Source organism: Myotis myotis, unplaced genomic scaffold (genome assembly GCF_014108235.1).
Source record: "Myotis myotis isolate mMyoMyo1 unplaced genomic scaffold, mMyoMyo1.p scaffold_m19_p_29, whole genome shotgun sequence".
NCBI classification, from domain to species: domain Eukaryota; kingdom Metazoa; phylum Chordata; class Mammalia; order Chiroptera; family Vespertilionidae; genus Myotis; species Myotis myotis.
In genome coordinates, this window is record NW_023416334.1 from 3,369,247 (window position 1) to 3,393,479 (window position 24,233).

Sequence of the window (24,233 nt, forward strand, 5' to 3'; positions counted from 1 at the left end):
GGCCAACAGAGGCACAAAATAAATGGAATAAAGCACAGATGCTCACAGATGCAGCTCAAAGCTATGGGGCTCGATGTGGAGATGCTGAGTGGTGCTCCCCTGGGAGAAGCCGGGGGTGCACTGCTCGCTGCCTCTATAACGGCTGCCTCGCCGCACAACAAATGCTGTTTTCCCTTTTGCCTTTTTTCATAAAAGCAAACTCCTTTTTGGATTCTTTTGGTTATCAAAACAGGTAAAAATGTAGGTCTTTCATAAAAACAAAGTGGTATAATGAGAACTTTCAAAAAGCAGGGCTACCTATCCTTGTTTGGTAAAAATGATAAAATATTCAAATAGTACAATGGTTACACACTAAAAAGGAAGTTGCCTTCCCATCCTTGACCCTGAGTTTTCTCCGACGCATATCTCTGACACGTGTTTGTGACCTCTCTCTTGCTTGTTTTTTAAAATATATTTTATTGATTTTTTTAAAAAAATATATTTTATTGATTTTTCACAGAGAGGAAGGGAGAGAGATAGAGAGTTAGAAACATCGATGAGAGAGAAACATCGATCAGCTGCCTCCTGCACATCTCCCACTGGGGATGTGCCCGCAACCCAGGTACATGCCCTTGACCGGAATCGAACCCGGGACCCCTCAGCCCCCAGGCCGACGCTCTATCCACTGAGCCAAACCGGTTTCGGCTATTTTATTGATTTTTTAAAGAGAGGAAGGGAGGGAGTTACAACATCAATGAGAGAGAAACATTGATCAGCTGCCTCTTGCACACCTCCTACTGGGGATGTGCCCGCAAGCAAGGCACATGCCCTTGACTGGAATCGAAACCGGACTCTTCAGTCTATGGGTTTTTTAAATGATAAACAAGGGTCCTTGCAGATACCACGCTGAGGAGATCATACCCACAAGCATTTTGCAGTAAGGATCAAACTTTCAGAGCTGTGTCCTGTGTGAAGATTCATTTAGCTATCAAGATCTTGTGCTCTGTCTTCAGGCCCAGGCCTGAGATTTGCAGTGACATAGGCCCAGCTTACCATCACTGCCAGCACTCATCGAGGTTCCAACTTCCTGGTCAGGGGAAGGGGCACAGGACCGATTCACACAAACAAACAACTGTTCTGAAGCCACAAGTTTAAGGAACTTTTTGATGAAGGCAGTGAGTCTTTGGGTTCACTCCAGAGCCCACATCTTCGTTTTCATGATAGGGGTGTCTCCCACAGCCTTTACAGAATATCAGTTTTTTTCTTGATGTCACTGGCAGGTTCCTCTGTTTCTGAAAAGACTGCAGAAGAAGTGCCCCCCCCCCCCGCCCCTGCTGCGTGGCTGTTCCTGGGGGGACGTCCGTAGGCCCTTTGCTGCCCGTGGGCTCTGTGCCTGGAGTTGCTGGGCTGGCACGGAGTAAGGAGACCCAATTCAGCAGTGAGCGTTGGAATTGCCGGCTACCTTCTGTGTCGAGCCTGTAGTCTAAAAAATTGATTTTAGAGAGGAAGGGAGAGGGAGAGAGAGAGAGAAACAGGAGAGAGAGAGAGAGAGAGAGAGAGAGAGAGAGAGAGAGAGAGAGAGAGAGAGAGAGAGAAACATCAGTCTGTTGCCTCCTGAGCTCGCCCCAACCAGGGGTCAAACCCAAACCAGGCCCGTGTCCTGACCAGGAATAGAACCAGCGATCTTTCTATGCACAGGGCAAGACTCAGCCCACTGAGCACCCCGGCCAGGGCGTGACTGGCTTCTGTCACTTAGCCTAATTTTTTTAAGGTTCATCCATGTTGAGCACGTATCAGTACTTTATTCCTCTTTGTGGCTGAATAGTATTCCATTGTAAGGAGAGATCACATTTTATTTTCCCACTTAACAGTTGGTGGACACTGGGTTGATCCACTCAGCTGTTATGGATAACGCTGCTGTGAATGTTTGTGTAAGAGTGTGTGTGGGCATCTGCTTCGGGTTCTTTGGAGTACATGGCCGAGTGGCATTGCTGGGTTGAATGGCAACTCTCTGTTTCACCCTTTGAGGAACAGCCAGGCTCTCCCAAATGGCTGCACCATTTTACACCCACTAGCAGAATATGAGAAATTCCAATTTCTCCACAACCTCACCAACGCTTGTCTTACCCATCTCTGTTATCTGGCCATCCTGGTGGGTATGAAGTGGTATCTCCTAGTGGTTCTTGATTTCCCTAATGGCTATCCATCCGAGGACTTTTTATGAGCTGCTGTTGCATTTGGGGTTGTCTGCCCAATTGTCATTGTCACCTGATGTGGTGATGCCTCTGAGGGATTTGAGGGTCTCCACTTGCTCTCCATCCCCCCCAACAGTACAGTAATGCCCTCTGCATTATGATTGGCCACCCAGTCTTTCAAAGCCTTCTTGTGCCGGGCACTGTTCTGGGTACAGGGATACAGAAAAAAAAAAAAAGGCAAGATCTCACCCCGTGGAGAGCTTGGTGGGTAAGGGTATGGCTCTGGATTTGAACGGCCTGGGAAGGTACCTCACTTTGCCTCGCCTCAGTTCCCTCATCTGTGAAATGAGGTTAAATGGAAAGCACTCAGCATAGTGTCTGGCGCAGAGTGAGTGCTCAGTAGGCATTTGTTACTGTTAGAGGCGAAGCCAGACAATTAATAAATGTTAACAATAATGAATAATGAGTTCTGATCAGAGAAGGAAAAAGTGTCGTGGGAACACATAGTGGGGACTCCCATCCCAGTTCAGGGTCTAGTACAGGCTACTCAGGGGATGCGATGTTCTAAATGGAGAGGTGACAGATGAGCAGGACTTGGCTGGAGTAAGGCAGTGTGTGTGTGTGTGAGAGGGTGTGTGTGACTCTGGCAGGTGGAACAGCTTGTGCAAAGGCTCAGAGGCAACAGAGGAGAGGCTAACATGTGTTCAGAATGCCTAGAACAGTGCTGTCCAATAGAATTCTCTATGACGATGGAAAAGTTCTGCAATATGATAGCCACTGGCCAACCACATGTGACTATTGAACATTTGAAAAGGGGCTAATGTGACTGTAGAATTGAATGTTTAATTTTATTTTATTATAATTAACTTGAATTTAAATAGTCACCATAGCTAGTGACCACCATATTGAGAGCAAAGGTCTCTAGAGCAATGGTTCTCAACCTTGGCTGTACATGAGAATCACCTGGGAATCTTTTTAAAATCCTGATTTCTGGGCTTCACCCTCCGGAAATTCTGTTTCTTTGTTACTAATGTTGTGGCCCCACCCCATAACAAAGAAACAGAATTTCCGGAGGATGAGCCCCAGAAATCAGGATTTTAAAAAGATTCCCAGGTGATTCTCATGTGCAGCCAAGGTGGAGAACCACTGGTCTAGGGTGTAACAGGGGTGCAAGGAGAGACCAAGGTGGGGTGATGGGAAGCCCCTCCGGGCTGTGCAGGGCTGTGTGTGGAGGATGCATTTTATTCTAAGCACCTGAGGAAACCGCTGGTTGGGGTGGGAGTTAAGCTGGGAGTGGGGTGACCTGGTTTTACTTTGGAAGATACTCCAGTTGCTGAAAGGAGAATGGATTATGAGGGTGATGGTGCGGCAGGATTGAAGAGGGGAGACCAGTGTGGAGGTGGGTGCAGTCTCCCAGGGAGCGATGAAAGTGGCTTGGACCAGACACAGAGATACATTTGGTACATTTGCTGTGTGTGTGTGTGTGTGTGTGTGTGTCTCTGTGTGTGTGTGTGTGTGTGTGTGTGTCTCTCTGTGTGTGTGTGTGTGTGTCTGTGTGTGTGTGTGTGTGTGTGTGTGTGTGTGTAAGGGGAGGGAGAGAGAGGCCTCCTAGGACTACTTGGTTGGTGGTTGTGTCCCCAGGCATCCAAGGCTGAGTCCAGACCAGGGCAGTACAGCAACTTCCCCCGCCCCCTTTCCCCGCCCCCCCCACACAGCTGGAAGTCCAGGAGTCCTCTGGGCCCCAGGAGGTGGGAAAGTCCCTTCAAACTGTTGGGTGGTGGGTGGCATGAATTCCCTGGGGCATGCGCGGGGCTGAGGCTCTCCTCTTCCTCTTCCTCTCCTCTGTCCCTCTGTCCTCTCCCCCTGTCCCCCTCTCTCCCTCTCCTCCCTTCTCCTTTCCCTGGGGCCATCCACATCAGCTCTGTCCTGCGATGGGTCAGCCAGTTCGCAGTCGGAGCCACGCGGCTGTCAGGAGGCCCGCGGGGAGGAAGGGGAGGGGAGGTGCGGTGTAGTGGGCAAGGCTCCCCACCCGCGCCCGCGCCCGCCCTGCGCTGCAGGGCTGCCCCTGCTCCCCCCAGGCCGCCCTCCCGCCCGCAGTGCCAGTGCCCAGGCAGCGGGTGGGGGCGGGCGCAGGGCGTGTCCTCATAGGGTGTGGCCAGTGGTCCAGAAGGACAGTCCCTGATGTCCCCCGGCCCTGACGGGAGAGAGCACTCCTGATTCCACCTTGCGGAGGGCGCGCGGGCTGAGGGTGCGGGGCCCCCGGAGCCCCCGCCGGCAGCAGCCCGAGCTTTGGGTGCCGCGCCCGCCCGGCTGTCAGCCTCCGGCTTCACTTCCTCCGCCGCCCGAGCCCTGCAGCCCCGGCTCAGCCTGCGGGGTAAGTCGGGGGACCATGCCGAGGTCCCCAGACCTGACAGCGAATGATGGGGCGGGGCCCCCGAGTGGGCTTCTTGCTTCTCCAGGCCGGAGCGGGGCTGTGCTGGGCGCGCTCCCTCCGTCTGCAGCTGGGCCTCCGGCCTTCCCTGCGGGGATCAGGGGGGCCCCGGCGGGGCGGGGCTGGACCCCAACTGTTGCTGCGGAGGTTGGGGGTGGGGGCGGGGGCGGACCTCGGCCAGGCTGGGTGTGTCTGTCCCCAGAAGCAGCCCAGGGCGGCAGAAAGGTGGTGCGTCAAAACCGCATGTGGAGGCATCCAGTGAGGTGCCCGCGCCCCCCCACCCTTTGCCCCGAGAGCCGGCGGCGCACAGGGGGGCGCTCGGTGCCTTCAGCGGTGGGGCAGGCGGCCCGCGATGTTGGGGACGGAAGAGGAGCGTCAGGCGGGAGGTGGTGTCGCCAGGCTCGGCCACAGCTGCGACCTTGGGGAAGTCACTTCCCTTTTGAGCTGCAGCTGTCCTGGCAGCAGATGCAGGGTTTCCCCCCACCCCCAACCCCACCCCGCCAGCGCCCCTTCCGTGGTGAGAGATGAGCGCCCCGCACCCACCCCACTACTGCACCTTCATCTGCGGTGACTCCCAGCCGCTGGACAGAATGTGCGTAGAGAGAGGGTTGTGCTGGTCATGCAAACGCTTGCTACCGCCAGGCCAGGGGCTGTGGCCTCCACATCAGGAAGTCCTGGAGGGAAAGTCAGGGACACCACCGCCCCTTCCCGTGGGACAGCGGCAAAGAGGCCTGCCTGTTGGGTCCTGTTCCCCCCTCTCTGAGGGCACCGCCATCCTCACACCAGAACTTCCCTTCCTCTCCTCACCAGGGCCTCATTCCTTCCTCACAGCCCCATCCCCATCTGTGTGGGTGGGTGTACTCAGCGTCTAAACCCCTCTGTCTGCAGCCCAGGCAGACCGCCTACCCCTCCCTGGGCTGAGGCAGGCGGGATCCCTGATATCTCTCTCCACAGAGGTTCCTGCTGGGCCACCACCCCCAGGATGGCTTCCGCCTCTGGGCCCCCTCCTTTCAGGCTGGAGACCTATGGAGGCTGGGAAGATGGAGCTGATGTGCACTCAGGACAACGGGGCCTTGGGGACGTGCTGCCCCCCATGGAGTCACCATATGTGCGCGAGGACCGGAACTTCTCCCCTCAGATCAGAGTGAACCTCAACTACCGAAAGGCAGCAGGTGCCAGGTAAGGCAGCAAATGGGGGTGCAGCTCGGGGTCCCTCACTTCCAGCAGAGCACTTGGTGCTCCTTCCCCCACAGCCTGCGGGGTCCTCAGTCTGACTGTGACAGCTCCTGGTCCTGACAGGCTGACCTCTGCTCTGCTCTCTGGGATGGCCCCTTCCAGAACCTTCTCTATTCTTGGCCTTCAGCCTTTTGAGGTCATGTTCTTCTTCAAAGGGACATTCTCTTCCAGCTCCAAGTGCTCAACTGACCCTTGCACCCCCCAGTTTATGCCTGGCCCCCACCCTGTCATGGCCCCTCTGACGGACGGTAGCAGGGGAGAGAGTCAAAGATGATTCTGCACCAAGGCTGAGCCTGTCGACCAAGGGGTGTGGACTCACATTGTGGACGGTGGGCTTCTGCTGGGAGCACCTTCACTTTGAGTTTCTTGTGATCTGTATCAGTTCAGACTGTATGAGAGCCCTCCTGCCAGGAGTGACTCTTCTAGCCTGCGGGGGGGTAGGGGTGAGGCAGGGGGTGGGGCGGGGGGTGCACCTGGCATGCCCCCAGTGTGGTGTCTGACATACAAGGTCTGACCAGGAGACTCTCGGTGGTCCGGGTGGGACTCTGCCAGGGAAGTCCCTTCCTTCCTCCTCATGCCTGGGACGCGGCCTCTAGCCCTGCCTCCCAGCCCAGAGCCCCCATGCTGCCTGTGCTGGAGGTCCACAAACAGATGCAGACCCAGACAGGAGAGGCTGCGCACAAGGCTGTTGGGAGCTGGGTAGCCAACCCGACAGGCAGAATGGGTCCCTCAACGCCCTTTGGTATCTCAATCTGTGTCCCTGAGGAGCTTCCTACCCTAAGACTGTGATGTCACCCTGAGAAAGGAAGTACTTTGTCCAAATAGACACTTCCCCTGTCTAGGCTCCCCGCAGGGCTCCCTAGTCAGTTGCAGAGCCCTTGGTCATGTTGTGGCCATGTGCTCTGTGGGCAGATGATGGTGTGTCTGGCCAGGAGAGGCAGAAGTGCAGCTTCCTGGTGTGGAGGAGGCAGTCTGGCCCTCTCAGTCATGTGGCTATGACTTAAAACACAACTGATCCCAACAATCCCCTCACTCTTCAGTACCCAGCCATCACTTGGTTGGCCCATCCTATGGGAGTTGTGAAGCTAGGAGCTGAGGGTCCCCAAAGTGTAATAGTCCCTTTGTCTGTCCCTTCATATCTGCTGGTCATGGTGCCAGGGGTCCCAAGGATAAGCTTGTCTCTGTGAATAGTGGCGAGTCCAGGAGGGGCAGTCCTTCCCTTTCCTGTCAGCAGACACTGTGAGATTCTGAAGATTATAAGGCCCTTCTGGGGCCCTTCCCGGAAGTGTGGCTTCTCAGCAAGACTCCAGTGAGCACCTGCTCAGCTCCGGTGCAGGGCCCACGTGTCTCTGAGAAACAGCTGTCTGCCAGCCTAGAATCTCTCTGGGGTTGTGAGTCAGGGGCTGGAGTTGGTTAGACAGGCCCCGGGGGAGCCCTGGGCTCTGCATCATGTGACTGGGGAAGTTACTGTATTGCCTTGTTTGTCTAAAAGAGAAAGTAGTGATTCCTGACCCCCAGGCTGAAATGAGTGCAAATACTGCATTACTTGTCCAAACATGGTTTCTCAGAGGAGGAGGGACTTTCCTCGACCCCTTTGTCAAGGCCAGTGATGTGCACAGCCCTGATGGCCAGTGGGCACCTCCCCCAACCCTGTCCTGACCTGACTCTAGCTCAGGGGCCACGACAAGTCCCTATGCCGAGACCCACCCTGGGGGATAGTGAGCCTGTTGAGAGATCATCCAGGCACCTTGCAAATGACAAGGACCAATGCTGGGGAACAGCTGTGATGCCTGGAGCCACAGACCTGGGTCCTGGCCCCCCTCTCCAGGCAGCCCCACCCCCGCTCCTGGGCTCTGGCTCCGGGGTCTCCCGGTTTGCTCTGGGAAGGAGGCTCTCATGGTTACCGGCATGCAGTGCTCACAGGGCTTCCTGCAAGGGCTCCCAGGGCTGAGCTCCTTCTGGGGGCGTGGCTCTTTCACAGCATCAGTCACAAACCACATTCTTGCAGCCAGCTGGACCTAAACCGCTTTGACCGTGACCGGCTCTTCAGCGCCGCTGCCCGGGGTGTCCCCCAGGACCTGACGGGGCTACTGGAGTACCTGCGCACTACCAGCAAGTACCTCACCGACTCAGAGTACACAGGTAGGCCTGCCCTTCGCAGAGCCCGGGTCCGTGGCTGTGCTGGGACTGTGCTGGCTGGTGGGTCTTGACCATGGTCAGGAGAAGACAAAGGGTGGGAGTTTCCTTTTCCTTTTTTTTTTTTTTTTTTTTTAAGGGGAGCGTTCTTAGCAGCAGACCCTCCTGCCAGAATGGCTGCAGGGGAACCTGCTGACAGAGCCAACGACTCCACTTACCTCCCACCACCTCACTGGCACCTGGCCGCATGGGTACTTGTAGGCATCCTCAATGCTTCCTTTTTCCCTTCTGATTTCGGGAGGGAGGATTTCTGGGTTATTGGCGTTCTTGTATGCTTGTCGGTATTTTTTTTTTCTGTTTTCTTCTTGCTTTCTGATCTCGATATCTCTCTCATCTCTCTCTCTATCTCTCTCTCTCTCTCTCTCTATCTCCTTTTCTTTCTTCTTTCTTTCTTTCTTTCTTTCTTTCCTTCTTTTTTCCTCCCTCTCCTCCCTCCCTCCCTCCTCCCTCCCTCCCTCCCTCCCCCCTTCCCTTCCTTCCTTCCTTCCTTCCTTCCTTCCTTCCTTCCTTCCTTCCTTCCTTTCCTTCTTTCTTTGACCTTTTTAAATAACAGCATTATTGAGATACTAGAGACCTGGTGACGAGATTCGTGCACTTGCGGGGGTTGTCTCCACAGCCCAACCTGTGCCCTCTCACCGTCTGGGACCCCTCACTCCTTACCGCCTGCCTGCAGCAGAGGTGGTAGAGGCTCATGCCACCACTGCTGTGCTCGCCAGCTGTGAGCCTGGCTTCTGGCTGAGCAGCACTCCCTCTATGGGAGCACACTGACCACCAGAGTGCCGGAGTCCAACCCCAGCAGGTCCAGGGGTCCCCAAAGGTGTGGACGGAGCCGGCAAAAAAGGAATGACACGGAGACAGCATTCAGTTGATCAGCAGCCTAGCCAGGATCTCTAGCCAGGATCTCCAGCCAAGTTCTGGTCTGAATCTCCAGCGAAGTTCTGGTTAGGATCTCCAGCCAGGTTCTGTGTCCATGTTGTCTTGCTAGGTTCTCCAGCCAGGTTCTCCAGGTTCTCCAGCCAGGTTCTGTAGCCATGTTCCCTCGCTAGGTTCTCCAGCCAGGTTCTGTCCAGGTTCTCCAGCCAGGTTCAGTCACCAGGTTCTAGTCAGGTTCTCTTGCCATGTTCTATCCAGGTTCTGTAGCCAGGTTCTGTCTCTAGGATCTTCAGCCAGGTTCTCTCGCTAGGTTCTGTCTCTAGGTTCTGTTGCCAGTTTCTGTCCAGGATCTTTTGCCATGTCCTGTCTCTAGGTTCTGTCTCTAGGTTCTGTTTCCAGTTTCTGTCCAGGATCTTTTGCCATGTTCTGTCTCTAGGTTCTGTGTCTAGGTTCTGTGTAGGTTCTGTGTCCTGTTGTCTTGTTACATCTGTATTTATACCAGTTGATTCCAATCCTATCAATCTCTATTCCAAAGGTTAGGGCGTTTCTTATCTCCATTCCAGAGAGTAAAGATTATGTAGCTTAAGCATGATTGTTCGTAGTTAAAGTGATTAATTACCCGCCTGGCACTTAGTTAAGGGGTTTTATTCCCTCCCTAACTTCAGGGGAAAATCCCTACCTGGGGAAACAACCTTTCTCAGAGAGGTGACCTTGGTTAAAACACATAGTGCCAAGAAGGTGAGCAAACATATTAAGGACAGTATGCCATATATGCCAGGTCCCTTGAAACAGCAAGGATGGACCGGCTCCCAGCCCCAGAGTGCAGCTCCTGCACTGAGCATCTGCCCCCTGGCGGTCAGTGCACATCATAGCGACCAGTTGTTTTGCTGTTCAGTCGATTTGCATATTAGGGTTTTATTATATAAGACTAGAGGCTCCGTGCACGAAATTCGTGCACAGTTAGGATCCCTAGGTTTGGCTAATGATCAGGGCCGATTGGGGCCTTCCGGCTGCCGGCCAGGGGCTCCCTTCCCCAGCTGCCAGTTGCTGGCTGGGGCCTTCCTTTGTTTTGTTCTGCCGCCCTGGTGGTCAGTGCACATCATAGCGAGCAGTCGGTCTCCCAGTTGAACTCCCTTGGGGACAATTTGCATATTAGGCATATATATATTACACATATCATATACTTCACCCATTTCAGAGCATTCTTTACCCCAAATCTAAATATCTTTATTATTTGGGGCTAATTAGAAAGAGAACTTGTGTGTTCTAGAAGATTAAAATAGCGATGAAATGTATAAAGCTGAGGGTAAAATGTCTGTGGTCCTGGACCCCCGTCGATGGCTTGGGATACATCTTTTCAAACTGTTTAAATATGTTATGTGGCCCTGGTCAATGGGGCTCAGTTGGTTGAAGTGGTCCCATGCACTGCGAGTTCACAGGTTTGATTCCCAGTCTGGGCACATGCCAGGGTTGTGGGCTTGATCCTTAGTAGGGGGTGTGCAGGAGGCAGCCAATCAATGTTTGTCTCTCTCTTTCCCTCTCCCTTTTCCTTCCTCTTCTCTCTAAAAAAAAAAAATTAATAAAAACTTATTTTTAAAATATGTTAGGTGTATATTTACATAGATGAGGTCATGTATATACACTCATTTGTAATGTAATTCCCCCCTGCTTACTACATCTTGTAGCACTTTCCACTTCAGTATATATACCTCTGACTTAGTCACTTGACAACTGCAGTTTTCCGTTTTGTAGCCGTACCATAATGTCATTAACTCATTTCTTACTGATGGTCGTTTAGGTTGTTTGTAGTTTTTGGCCTCCACATGGTGTGCCAGGCCCCCTGTGTGCTGAGCATTTTGCATATAATTCCGTTTGATCCTTACAACAACCTGGGAACATCCCCACTTCGCAGGAAAACTGAGCTTGAGAGAGGCCAAGTGACCTGACTGAGGAGACAGAGCCATTAAGCGGGAAAGCCACTTCACAAGCGCTGTGCCAATGTTATTGCACAGACAATGCTGCACGTGTGACAAATTATGTTTGAGAACAATTTCTAGGGCAGAAACGGTATCCCCGGGCCGTAATCCCCAGCATCAAGGCTGGCTCCCACCAGCTGCGTGTGGCATCTGTCCTCCCGAGGGGCGTTTTGGCACTGGGCCCAGCTGCGCCAGGTCTGAGCACCCTCGTGCCCCTTGCCCTCCCCTCCTCCCACAGAGGGCTCCACCGGGAAGACGTGCCTGATGAAGGCCGTGCTGAACCTTCGGGATGGAGCCAATGCCTGCATCCTGCCGCTGCTGCAGATCGACCGGGACTCGGGCAACCCCAGGCCTCTGGTCAACGCCCAGTGCACAGATGAGTACTACCGAGGCCACAGCGCCCTGCACATCGCCATCGAGAAGAGGAGCCTGCAGTGCGTGCGGCTGCTGGTGGAGAACGGTGCCGACGTGCATGCCCGGGCCTGCGGCCGCTTCTTCCAGAGGAAAAGCCAAGGCACTTGCTTTTATTTTGGTGAGGAGTCTTGATTAAAGCGAGGCCTGGTGGGCGGAGTGGGGTGGGACACGGTTAATGGGTGGTAGAGCCCGCCCTTAAAACCAGCTCTATCTAACCCTGAGGCCAATGCTGCCAACCCCCAGGCTGCCTGCAGGAGCAGTTAGTCTTAAGAGATGTTTGTCCTTGTCTGGCCACATCCCCCAGCGGGGCCAGGGCTGGGGATGGCTGCTAGAACTGGCATGTGGCCGGAGTCAACCAGACAGGGCCTGGCTGAAGGGCATCTCCGTCAGGCAGCAGCGGGCCTGGGCCCTGCTGAAGGAGAGGAAGAGGCAGGGAAGGTGGGAACCCTGGTGGCTGGCCCGGTGCTGCTCCCGATGGCAGCGGTTGGTCCCTCTCCCTGTGTCAGAACGGGTACAGCTGCCGTCACCAGTGTTCACAGAAGGCACAGCCGCCCTCAGCGGGGCCGGGACCTCGGGCCAGTGCTTCATCCTTTCCCCGGGTGCCTGGCCGGCCTCCACGAGGCCTGGCCTCTGTCCAGGGAGTGTGAAGAGTAGGCGGTGAGCGCTGCCCCTTGGCCCCCAGGTGAGCTGCCCCTCTCGCTGGCGGTCTGCACCAATCAGTGGGATGTGGTGGCCTACCTCCTGGAGAACCAGCACCAGCCTGCCAGCCTGCAGGCTGCCGACTCGCTGGGCAACACGGTCCTGCACGCGCTGGTGATGATTGCAGACAACTCGGCTGAGAACAGCGCTCTGGTGACCCACATGTACGACAGGCTCCTCCAGGCTGGGGCCAGCCTCTGCCCCTCGCTGCGGCTCGAGGACATCCCCAACCGGCAGGGCCTTACACCCCTGAAGCTGGCTGCCCAGGAGGGCAAAATGGAGGTGAGTGGCTGCCCCCAGCCCCCCCCCCCCCCCCCCCCCCCCGCCCAGGAAGCAGAAAGAGGCTGAGGAGGTGGTGGAAGGCAATGGTTTCCCCATTTTTCAACTGAACACTCCTGTTCTTAAGAACAGTTCAGCACGCACCTCTACCATGTGTGTTTATTGAGAAACTATATCTAACTACTGAACCAATATATTACATTATAAAGCACAGGGATTTTCCCCATTTTATTTTTAGTTTTTATTGAATTTATTGGGGTGATATTGGCTTCAGTAAATCACAGGCATTTTTAAAAAAAGTCATTTGGGCCCTAGCTGGTTTGGCTCAGTGGATAAGAGTGTCAGCCCATGGCCTGAAAGGTACTGGGTTCAATTCCAGTCAAGGGCATGTACCTCAGTTGCAGGCTCCATCCTCCACCCAATGTATGCCTCTCACATCTATGTTTCTCTCTCTGTCTCTCACCCTCCCTTCCATTCTCTCTAAAAATCAATGGAAAACTTTCCTCAGGTGAGGATTAACAACAACAACAAAAAAGTCATTTGGGTTTCTTGATTAGGAGACAATCTATTCATGTCCTTTCCTATTCTGCCATTAGACTTGCTCTTGGGTTTTCTTTACCTGGGTTGGTAGTGTCCTTTATACTGAACAATTAGCATTTTATTTACTCTCACAGTTGCAAAATTTTCTCCCAGCTCAACATTAAAGATTTTTATGGTGTTTTGCCACACAGAATTGTCACATTTCTAACTTTATAAGTTGTAATTATCCTTTTCTTTAGAGTTTTGCTATTACTTAATCCTCTGGCAAGGGCCTTCCTCTGTGGGGGTGATCCATCGTGGAGCATCGGTGGGGTGGGCGGGGCCTACGTTTTTGGGGAAATTGTTCGAAGGGCTTCCAGGCCATGCAAGGGCGCAGTCTGGGCTGAGGGACCCCCCCCCCCCCAGTGCATGAATTTCATGCACCGGGCCTCTAGTTTTGGTATAAAGAGTAAACATGATCCAGCTCTACCTTTGTTCCAAAGTGCTTACCAGTTCTCACGATTGTCAGGGCTGGCTTCATGGCTGTCACCGTGTAGCTTACAAAGCCCTGAGAGAGCTTCGAACACAGGCACTTTTAAAGGCTAAGACAGATGTAAACATGAGTAGAACTTTTGCTGTTTTATTTCTGCCCTCCAAGCTCCAGGTGTGGGGTCCTCCCTTTGGTGCCTGGAGGCATGGCTGTGTGGTGCTGTGTGGCCTGTATATGCTGCTCCCCCATTTGCCCCTTTCTTTCCCCCAATTCTCATTTGTGAAACCAAATTATTTCTCTCTCTCTCTCTTTTTTTATCCTTACTAGATGAGCGAGGATTTCCCCCCCATTGATTTTTAGCAAGAGTGGAAGAGAGGTGGAGGGGGGAGAGAGAGAGAAAGAGAGAGAGAGAGAAACATTGATGTGGGAGAGACACATTGGTTGCCTCCCACACACACCCTGATCAGGGGTAGGGATCAAACCTGCAACCCAGGTACATGCCCTTGACTGGTAATCAAACCTGAGACCCTTCAGTGCATGGGCCGATGCTCTACCACTGGGCACACTAGCCAGGACACCAAATTGTATTTTTTTAAAAATTAAATCTTTATTGTTCAGATTATTACAGTTGTTCCTCTTTTTTCCGCCATAGCTCCCCTCCACCTGGTTCCCACCCCCCCTCCGCCCTCACCCCCCCCCACTGTCCTCATCCATAGTTGCATGATTTTTGTCCAGTCTCTTCCCGCATTCCCCACACCCTTTTCCCCGCAAGAATAGTCAGTCCACTCCCTTTCTATGCCCCTGATTCTATTATAATCAGCAGTTCATTCTGTTCATCAGATTATCTATTCAATTGATTTTTAGATTCACTTGTTGATAGATGTGTATTTGTTGTTCCATAATTTGTATATTTACCTTCTTCTTCTTCCTCCTCTTCTTAAAGGATACCTTTCAGCATTTCCTATAATACTGGTTTGGTGGTGATGAACCCCTTTAGCTTTTCCTTATCTGTGAAGCTCTTTATCTGACCTTCAATTCTGAATGATAGCTTTGCTGGATAAAGTAATCTTGGTTGTAGGTTCTTGGCATTCGTCACTTTGAATATTTCTTGCCACTCTCTTCTGGCCTGCAAAGTTTCTGTTGAGAAATCAGCTGACAGTCGTATGGGTACTTCCTCGTAGGTAACTGACTTTCTCTCTCTTGCTGCTTTTAAGATTCTCTATGTCTTTTGCTCTTGGCATTTTAATGATGATGTGTCTTGTTGTGTTCCTCTTTGGATTCCTTTTGTTTGGGGTTCTCTGTGCTTCTTGGACCTGTAAGTCTATTTTTTTCACCAGGTGGGGGAAGTTTTCTGTCATTATTTCTTCAAATACGTTTTCAATATCTTGCTCTCTCTGTTCTTCTGGCACCCCTATAATTCAGATGTTAGTATGCTTGAAGCTGTCCCAGAGGCTCCTTACACTATCTTCGTATTTTTGAATTCTCATTTGTGAAACCAAATTATTTCTCTCTCTCTCTCTTTTATTTTTTATCCTCACTAGAGGAGTGAGGATTTCCCCCCTCACCCCCCAACCCCCATTGAGTTTTAGCAAGAGTGGAAGTGAGGTGCACAGGGGAGAGAGAGAAAGAGAGAGGGAAATAATTATTTCTGAGTCTCACTGTGCTTTTCTCTTTCCTTCTAGTTGTAGAATTTCCACTCAGCCAGCCTTCCTGTGGTTCTGGATGAGATCCATTTTGTCTTATAGGTGTATTTTTGAATTTGTTGTTGGAGGCAGCAATTTCCAGTGTTTACTTATGCCGCCATCTTGGTTTCTCTACCAAATTGTATCTTAACCTGCTCTGGTTAGTGACCCTTTCTGAGCGTTTGTACATACAAGGACCATGTGTACAGGGCGTGTGCACGTCAACGCAGTTCTGCAGACAGAATACTCCCCAGACTCCGAGTCACGCTGGGAGGTGGCCAAGAGGGCCAAGCTCAGGTGATCCATCCTGCAGATTTTCAGGCACATCCTGCAGCGAGAGTTCTCGGGACCGTACCAGTGCCTTTCCCGGAAGTTCACTGAGTGGTGCTACGGGCCGGTCCGGGTGTCACTGTATGACATGGCCTCTGTGGACAGCTGTGAGGAGAACTCGGTGCTGGAGATCATCGCCTTTCACTGCCGGAGCCCGGTGAGCCCGCCCTGCAGACAGCTCCCTGCAAGCTCCCCACCCGGGCTGTCTGCTGGCCAGTGGGGTGTGGCTGCAGGTCCTGACCCCACACTCATCCCACCTGCCAGTTCCATCTGCTCTGGATAGGAGAGGCCCTCGGCCACTCCCTAGTCAGGAGGGTGGGGTGGTGGCCGGTGGGTGGGGTCAAGCGGGGTTCCCCATCCTTTCCTCTCCTATCCTCTCCGTTCCCTTACCCCTTGCACTGAGCCCATGAGTGGGCCCCTGTGCACACCTGCTGAATGTCCCCTGGCGCTCACATTCCCACCCCAGCACCGACACCAAATGGTGGTTTTGGAGCCGCTGAACAAACTGCTGCAGGCGAAATGGGACCTGCTCAGGCCCAGATTCTTCTTCAACTTCCTGTGTTTCTTGACCTACATGCTCATCTTCACCGCTGTGGTCTACTGCGAGCCTGCCCTGGAAAAGGCAAGGCTGGGGAGGGGCGGGGGCATACCCTGGGAGGCTCCTGGAAATAGCCCTGGAAGAAGCTGGGACTAGGACACCCCCACCCCCAGCCCCCGCTCCGTGCTGAGGCTCTGACTGCTGAGGGATCCTCAGGCTTCCCAGCCGGACCAGTGGGTGCCAGCTCCGCAGGAGTTAACACTCACCATATATGAGAAAGAGTCTGAGTGATTGACTTGTATTCACTTTAATTCAATTTCACAACAACCCTCTGAGTGAACCACTGTCCCCATTTACAGTGGAGGGAAGGGCGGGACAGAGGGGCAATAACTCACGCAGGCTCACGCAGGCTGTAAGTGTGGAGATGGGATCTGAACGGGCAGCCTGGCTTCCGATTCCCCCTCACAACTGCTCCGCACGGTGGACTAGAATCCAGCGGGCCTGCCCCGAGCCCAGGTTCCCGCTGCTGCTCCGAGGGGAGGGGCCGCTCCACAGCTCAGGCTCAGAGTGGGTCCTCAGCTCTGGCGCTCGGAGGGTGGGCCATTGGGAGGGGACCCTAGATCCTACCTGAGTGTCTCCTCACAGGCCTTCCTCCCCATGAAGGGGACAGTGGGAAACTCCCTGCAGCTACTGGGCCACATCCTGATCCTGCTTGGGGGCGGCTACCTCCTCCTGGGCCAGGTGAGGGCTCCTTCCTCTCCCCACTCCATGTGGCTCCCAGCCTGCCCAGGGGCCGCGAGGAGCCTTAGAGCCAGGTCACCACAGTACCTTGGTTTATGGGGAAACTGAGAACCAGTCCCACCCTGACTGCCTCTGGGCGGTTGAAGGCCTCGCCTGCTGGGGCTGCTACCCTCCTACTATGCTTTCTAGAGCTGCAGTGGCCAACCTTTTGGACCTCATGGGCCACCGGTTGGCGACCGCTGCTCTAGAGTGCCCGTGGTGTGGAAATGGCTCCTATGACTCCTTGCCAGTGCCAGCTCTGCCCCCCGGGAAATCGAGCTGGAAGCCCCAGCCCCTAGGTCCCTGAGCTGGGGCATTCCTCCCTTGGGGAGCACAGAAGGTGGGGCTCAGCCCACTCCCTCAGCCGGGCTTCTGCCTTTGAAAGTGCTGCAAGCTCGCAGGAGACAGCTGGGCTGGCACTGACTCTCAGAGTGGGCAGAACCCGGGCACCAACTCCAGGTGGGCTGGAGCCCAGGATGGTGCTGGGAGGCAGAGAGAGGGAGGGCAGGGAGCTCCCCCCTTACCATAGGCAGTGCATGAGCTCTGCTTCCGGATCCACACGGAGCCAGGAGGCCCTGGCATTGTCTTGGTGTCTGTTGGTGGCTGCACTTTTTGGAAACAGGGTCCTAACCTTTCTTAGCTGTCAGCAAAATTCATGAGCTCCTCTGAAAAGTCGCAGCAGGTTCCCACATGGCGAGAAGGCAGGGCCATATGGGAGCCCTGCCTGGGCCTTGGGGTTGATGGGGGGAGGGCTCTGTGTGGCCTGGAGAGCAAGTTTCCCACCCCTGTCCTTCCCCCCGCAGCTGTGGTGCTTCTGGAGGCGCCGTCTGTTCATCTGGATCTCGTTCTTGGACAGCTACTTTGACCTGCTCTTGTATGTGGTGCCTCACTCCTCCTCCATCTCAGGCCCTGGAGAGGTGGTTGTGGCAGAGGGCACCATGCAGGCTTTAGAGGGGAGGACCCAGGGCCAAGGGGCCCCAGGGGGTTGGAACCAGAGACCAGACTCATGAGTTATATGTCCAGCTTGGGGTTTCCTACGCTCCCATCCATGTAGAGCATTTACTGACCCTCACTGTGCACTGATGGAGCCTGAACTCTTCCTATCTCTTGTCTCATTGAATCTTCACAAATGCTCTGTGGGTCAGGTGGTTCCTGTTACCTCATATCCTGGGGAGGGAACTGAGGCCCACAGGGGTTAACTAACTTGCTTGGGGTGGAGGTCAGGACCTGATGGGGTCTAGACAGGTGGAGAACTCACCCATCAGACTGCAGTGGGTGAGGCAGTGGTGGTCAGCATTGGCCAGTGGGGACTAAGGGGGTCTTGTCAAGTGGCCTGCAAGCTGACCCTGTTCCTGTCCCCATTTAGCCTGGTCCAGGCCCTGCTCACAGTGCTGTCTCAGGTGCTGCATTTCCTGGCTATTGAGTGGTACCTGCCTCTGCTTGTGTCCTCGCTGGTGCTGGGCTGGCTGAACCTGCTTTACTATACACGCGGCTTCCAGTCCACAGGCATCTACAGCGTCATGATCCAGAAGGTGAGAGGCAGGGGTGGCCCTGCTGCAACCGGACTGGGCAGGGCTGGGCACCACACTCCAGCAGGACTCCTTTGGCCTCAGCAGTCAGGTGACTTCTTCCACAGCTCACCTGGGCAGAGAACATGAGTATGTGCATCACGGACCCAGACACTCGCTGAATATCAGCAAGAGTGTGGGTGTGCGCATACCTGCTCTCAGGGATCTGCGCTCTGCCTACGTAAGCAACTACCTGCACTTGTGTGTTCGCAATTGTCCACACAGGAGCACTTGCATGCTTGCACACTGAAGGAGCAGAGACTATGCACACAAGCCCACTATATGCCTGGACATCTGGGCATATGGATGTGTCTGCATTTATTTATTCAACAAATGTTTAGGAAGTCCATACTATGGACCAGGCTCTGTTTTAAGTGTTAGGAATACACTCTTCTGTTCACTAACAAAATAGGCAAATCCATGCTCTTTTGAAGCTGACGTTCTCTTGGGGGAAATGAAGGCACCACGAAAACAGATGAGATTACTGACTGCTAACTCTTTTGAAGGGAACACGGAGGACAATGTGACGGAGAATGACCGGGTAGAAGGCTTTAGATAGAGTGATCTGCAAGGCCCCTCTGAGGAGGTGGCGACTGAGACCTCAAAGAGTGATTCATAATAGACTCAAGGAAGAAGATTTGAGACAAAGAGAACAGCAAGGAAAAGGCAGGAGTCAAAACAAGGTTGAAGTGATTGAGAAAGATTAGAAAGCAGAGTGTGTGAAGGAAGTGAAGGTGAGGAGGGTGGGTGCGTGAAAGAGGTGAAGGTGAGGAGGGTGGGTGAGTGAAGGAGGTGAAGGTAAGGGGGAGTTGTTGCCCATAGGAAGGGGTCTGGAGGCCCAGAAGGCTTTAAAAACTTTTAATTGTTGTAAAATGTACATAAAATTTACCATTTTAACTTTTTTTAAAAAAAAATTATCAATCCTCACCTGAGGACATTTTTCCATTGATTTTTAGAGAGAGTGGAAGGGGGGGCGGGAGAGACACAGAGACACAAACATCAATGTGAGAGAGACACATCAATTGGTTGCCTCCAATATGCACCCCACTGAGGTACGTGCCCTTGACCAGAATCCAACCCGAGACCCTTCGGTCCACAGGCCAACGCTCTATCCACTGAACCAAGACGGCTAGGCCTTAACCTTTTTAAGTTACAAGTCAGTGGCATTAAGCACATTCACATTGTTGTGCAACCATCACCACCATCATCTCCAGAACTTCCATTATCCCACGCTGAAACTCTGCACCATTGCCCTCCCCAGCCCAAGGCAACCACATTCATACGTTCTGTCTCTATGAACTTGATGACTCTAGGTGTCACCTATAGATGGAATCACGCAGTATCTGTCCTTTTGTCACTGGCTTATTTCACTGAGCATAGTATTCTCAAGGCTCATCAGGTTGTAACATGTGTCAGAATTTCCTTCCCTTTTGTTTTTGTTAATCCTCATCCGAGGATATTTTTTTCCATTGAGTTTTAGAGGGAATGGAAGGGAGGAAGAGAGGGGGGAGAAACATCGATGTGAAACAGACACATTGATTGGTTGTCTCCTGTAGGTGCCTCAGGGATCAAACCTGCAACCCAGGTACATGCCTTTGACCTGGAATTGAACCTGTGACCCTTGGGTGTGTGGGGCAACACTCTAATCATGGAGACAGGCAGGCCAGGGCAGAATTTCCTTCCTTTTAAGATTGAATAGTATCCCATTGGATGGATATACCACGTTTTGTTTACCCCTTCATTCATCAATGGACACCTGAGTTGTTCCCACCTTTGATATTGTGAATAATGTGCTATGAACACTGATGTGTACAAATATCTACTTGATTTCCTGTTTCCAATTCTTTTGGGTATATACCCAGATGTGGAATTGCTGAATCATATGGTAACTCTATGTTTAATTTTTTTACCCTGGAGGGTTTTAAGCAGGAAAATTATATGATCTGATGTAGACTTTTAAAAGACCCATTTGCTCACGGTAGTTCCACAGGGCCTGTGTATGCACACACACACACACGTGTGTGTGTGTGTGTGTGTGTGTGTGTGGTGTGGACATAAGAACCCATGCTCAGGATCAATGCAAGGGTGTGGGGTCATGTCCGGTGGCGCAGCCACCCACCCGAGCTCCTGGTCCTTGTGTTCTAGGTCATTCTGCAGGACCTGCTCCGCTTCCTTCTGGTATACGTAGTCTTCCTTTTCGGCTTCGCTATAGGTAAAGGTTCCCCTCCGGCCCCTGCCCATCCCTTGCTGCCCCATATACCCCCAAGTCTACCAGCTGGTCTCCCCAGGCTGACGACCCCATTCTACCCTCCTGCAGCCTTGGTGAGCCTGAGCCAGGAGGTCCGGGACCCCAGGGTCCCCGCAAGTTCGAATGCCACGGGGGCAGCGTGGTCTGGGGCAGGACAGGAGGACGGGGAGGGCAGCGAGGTCCCATACCGTGGCATCGTGGACACCGCCCTGGAGCTCTTCAAGTTCACCATCGGCATGGGCGAGCTGGCCTTCCAGGAGCAGCTGCGCTTCCGCGGGGCTGTGCTGCTGCTGCTGCTGGCCTACGTGCTGCTCACCTACATCCTGCTGCTCAACATGCTCATCGCCCTCATGAACGAGACTGTCAGCAGTGTCACCACCGACAGCTGGAGCATTTGGAAGCTGCAGGTGCCCCTGGAGGCTCCCCTCTCCCTCCCCAAGGAGTTTTGGGCCCAGTGAGGAGTGGGCAGGACCCAGCTGAGCTGGCCCCGGAGCAGATCCAGGGCCCTGGGTGGTCTTGCCTTTGTCGGGGTGTCCATCACCCACTACTTCCTTCAAAGGGCTGCTGTGAGGCTCGAATAAGCTCATATATCTGAAGCCCTTAGAACAGTGCCTGACACACAGCAGATGTTCAATGTGTTAGTTATCATCATCATAATTATTAAGTATTTCTTGAGTGCCTACTATGGGGCTAGGCACAGTTTTAGATTCTAAACGCATAGCAGAGAACAAGACAAAGTCTGCCCTCATGTAGCTCCCGTCCTGTGCTCAGCATATACTGAGTGTGTGGTTTTGGTGGGTGAGGCAGGCAGGCTGTGCCATCAGAGGTCCCTGCAGCTGGGGCTGATAAGGCACCACCTACAGTGGAGGAAGCCAAAGCTGCTCCTTGTCCTGGGAAGGCTGGGTGCAGGTCTGGGCAGTTTGTGTAGGGAGAGCCATGGTACCAATTCCCTGTTGACCTTGGGTAAGCCCCTGTCTTCTCTGAGACTCCGTGTCCTTACCTGCAAAGTTCTGCCCCCACCTACTTTGTGTGTCAGCGGGCAGGCACACTGTGGGTTAGAGCAGATGAACTTCGGTACCTGTCGGTGTGACATTCTGGGGCCTGTAATGATGCAATAGCCAGTGACTGCCGAGCACTCTACATGCAGACTTCCCCTAAGCCCCCAGGCCTGTAAGTGGGGAAACGGAGGTTCACGGGGTTGAGGCCGACAGCACGCAGGTAATCAAACACTGGAGCTGGATCCAGCCTGGTGCTCAGTGGACTTAGGCCTATACTGTAAAGTGCATGGCGCATCTCCCTGGCTGCTCTGTCTGATGTGTCCTTTGTCCCCAGAGAGCCATCTCTGTCCTGGAGGTGGAGAATGGCTACTGGTGGTGCAGGAGGAAGAAGCAGCCGGCAGGGGTGAAGCTGAGGGTTGGCACCAGGCCAGATGGTAGCCCGGATGAGCGTTGGTGCTTCAGGTGAGTGAGGGGCAGGGGAGGGAGCTGAAGGCCGGCCTTCCTCCTCTGAAGGCCAGGGACAGCAGCCAGGAGCCAGGGCGGTGGGAGAGGCAGGACTTAGGAGTGACAGGGGACTGAGCCTGCCCTGGGAAGCAGGGTCAGGGATGCTGCATCTCACAGGCCAGGGGCTGCCACTGCCTGTCTGGCCATCTGCCTTTCCTTGTGGCTTAAACTGAAGGTCCCTGACCTACTTCTCTGGCCTCGAATTGGGTAGTTAAGAGGCCGAGAAGCCAGAGGAACCTCAGGTTATAGCACACCAGCCTCGCTGCCGCTGGTCTGACCTGCCCTCCCAACTCCCACACGACCAGGGGCTACAACCGTTTCACAGAGAACAAACTCTTCCATGCCCATGGGGGACCCGGCACTGAGAGAGGCCACTTGGTGACAGATGCACAGACAGAAACAGGCTTTCCGGAGATAAGAGTTAAGCAAGGAGAGGGAGAGTCTCAGGCAGGTAGCACAGCCCACTGGGCCCCAGCGGGGACCCGGAGGCACACCTGACATAAATGCTTCGCTGGACGTTCTGGGCACCCAGGTTGCTGGGGACCGCCTGCAGGGACAGGTGCCTGTTCTGCCCCCCATCCCCCTGTGGGCACCCGGCTCAGGACAGTGGCCACAGCTGCAAGGGCTGAGGGGGCTGGTGGTGGCCGGGGTCTTGTGGAAAGGGGCAGAGACCCATCCTCCTGGCAGTCCCTGCGTCCCCGGAAGGTCTGCTCAGCCCACCGCCCGGGGCCAGGGCCCTCCTGGGCGCAGCAGGCCGCATTGGCTCCGCAGCTCAGAGCTGCTCTGCCCCTCAGGTCGGAGGAAGTGAACTGGGCTGCCTGGGAGCAGACGCTGCCCACGGTGCGCGAGGAGCCTGCCGGGCCAGGCGACCCTGGTGAGTAACCGTGTGGGAGACTGTGTTCCCATGTGTGTGGTCACATGCGTGTGTCCGCATGTGCATGTTCATATGTGTGTCTGCTTGGCCACATAGCTATGCAGAGTCTGGGGCAGGACCTCTGCTGTGGCCACTCCTGAGCTACACTCATTTGAATAGATGCCCCCCTGAAAGCAGTGCTCCCCCTACATCCCCCGCCCGCTGGCCTAGGAAAACCTCCAGGCCATTAGTGCTTTCGCAGCCCAGCCTGCACACCGACCTCCTCGCCTGCCTTCACCTGCCCTCACCTCCCGCCTCTTCACACCGTCCCCTCCTCCTCGCAGGCTCCAACCCACCGCCTGCTTTCCCCATCCAAGTGCCAGGGCTGAGCCTGGAGCCCAGCAGGGGAACCGGCTAGGGAGGCCCCTTCCCACCATAGCCCAGGGGGCATCTCTGGCCCGCACCGGCTCTGTCCTCTCGGCCCTGCTGACCAGAGCACCGAGCCTCTTCCCACCTCCAGCCGGTTCCTCTGTGCCTGTCCTGCCTCTCCGGGCCTGGGTCCTCTCCTTCCCAGCGTGTGAGAGCCCCCTTGTCCCCCTCCCTGCTTCCCACCACGGGTGACTCCATCCTCCCACCCAGAGGCCTCTTCTGAGAACCAGCTCTCTTCACAGCACACCCTCCTGGAATCTTCCGTAGCTCCCATCTCAGCTTCCGTGCGCTCCTTCCTCTCCTTCCTCATCCTCTTTCAGAAGACTCCACTTGCTTGCACCTCTGGCCCAACCCCTCCCACAACAGCCTCCTGGGTCTCCTAGGACCCCTGTAGGGGACGCATCTGTCCTCCTGCTTCATGCCGGCTGGCTTCCCAGGTCCAGGGTCCCTGACGAAGGCCCTGGCAGCCCGGCGGGCTTCCTGTCTACCCACTTTGTCCTTAATTCTGAGTCCTGCTGCCCCATCACTTCATTGCCAAGATTCTAAAGGTCAACTTGCTCCTCATCTTGCCCCAAGCATTCCATACCCCAACGTCACACCTGGTGCCTGCTGGTCCTCCTCCGGGCCATCCCAAACAGGAACAGCGGTGGGGTGGTCCTACCAGGCCCACGTCACTGCACCCTCTCCTCACCAGGTGAGGGCTTTGCCAGTGTCTTGCCTCCTGCCCCCATCTGGTCCTGAAGACCCACGGGCAGCACTTGCCCTCTGCCCGACTCCGCATCTGCTGGCTCTGTGCTGCTGCAGGCTGCTTCGCCTGCACCCCGACCTCCAGACAAGCCTCTCTCTCCAGTGTCTCCCACTCCAATTCCTCTTTGCAGGAAAAACTACACACGGCTCCACGACACAATGCCCTCCTCTTCCTGGAAGGCCACCCTTTCAGTGCGCAGGTCAAGGACCAAAGCTGCTGTCCACTCCCACCGCCCCCAGCTCTCTCCACGTGACAGCCAGTCCAGGCT

General features: G+C 54.3%; 1 protein-coding gene and 1 long non-coding RNA gene across 3 annotated transcripts; one reads left to right on the plus strand and one right to left on the minus strand.

The window, feature by feature from the left end:
* Nucleotides 1-1,112: 1,112 nt before the first annotated feature.
* On the minus strand, nt 1,113-5,274 carry LOC118649400. The gene is made up of 2 exons (XR_004965643.1): nt 5,162-5,274; nt 1,113-1,462 (listed from the first exon to the last, which is right to left on the minus strand). It is a non-coding gene; the product is annotated as an uncharacterized LOC118649400 (long non-coding RNA).
* Nucleotides 5,275-5,521: 247 nt separating this feature from the next.
* Nucleotides 5,522-24,171, plus strand: TRPV2 (transient receptor potential cation channel subfamily V member 2). 2 transcript variants are annotated; one of them, XM_036296417.1, is made up of 13 exons: nt 5,522-5,784; nt 7,850-7,983; nt 11,125-11,418; nt 11,983-12,281; nt 15,283-15,456; nt 15,766-15,921; nt 16,483-16,578; nt 17,421-17,491; nt 17,984-18,149; nt 20,331-20,397; nt 20,503-20,840; nt 21,766-21,893; nt 22,730-24,171. In XM_036296417.1, exons 1-13 carry the CDS (start codon nt 5,588-5,590, stop codon nt 22,815-22,817), a joined length of 2,208 nt encoding a protein of 735 aa, XP_036152310.1. In that variant the 5' UTR covers nt 5,522-5,587; the 3' UTR covers nt 22,818-24,171. The 2 variants fall into 2 exon arrangements, with proteins under 2 accessions (XP_036152310.1, XP_036152312.1); XM_036296419.1 differs by lacking the exon at nt 7,850-7,983 and having other exon boundaries at nt 5,683-5,784.
* The last annotated feature ends 62 nt before the right edge of the window (nt 24,172-24,233 follow it).

Coding starts and splice junctions, on each gene's coding strand:
- TRPV2 (XM_036296417.1), top strand. CDS start 5,588: ATGGCTTCCGCCTCTGGGCCCCCTCCTTTCAGGCTGGAGACCTATGGA. Junction 5,785..7,849: donor CGAAAGGCAGCAGGTGCCAG/GTAAGGCAGCAA, acceptor ACATTCTTGCAG/CCAGCTGGACCTAAACCGCT. Junction 21,894..22,729: donor GATGAGCGTTGGTGCTTCAG/GTGAGTGAGGGG, acceptor TCTGCCCCTCAG/GTCGGAGGAAGTGAACTGGG.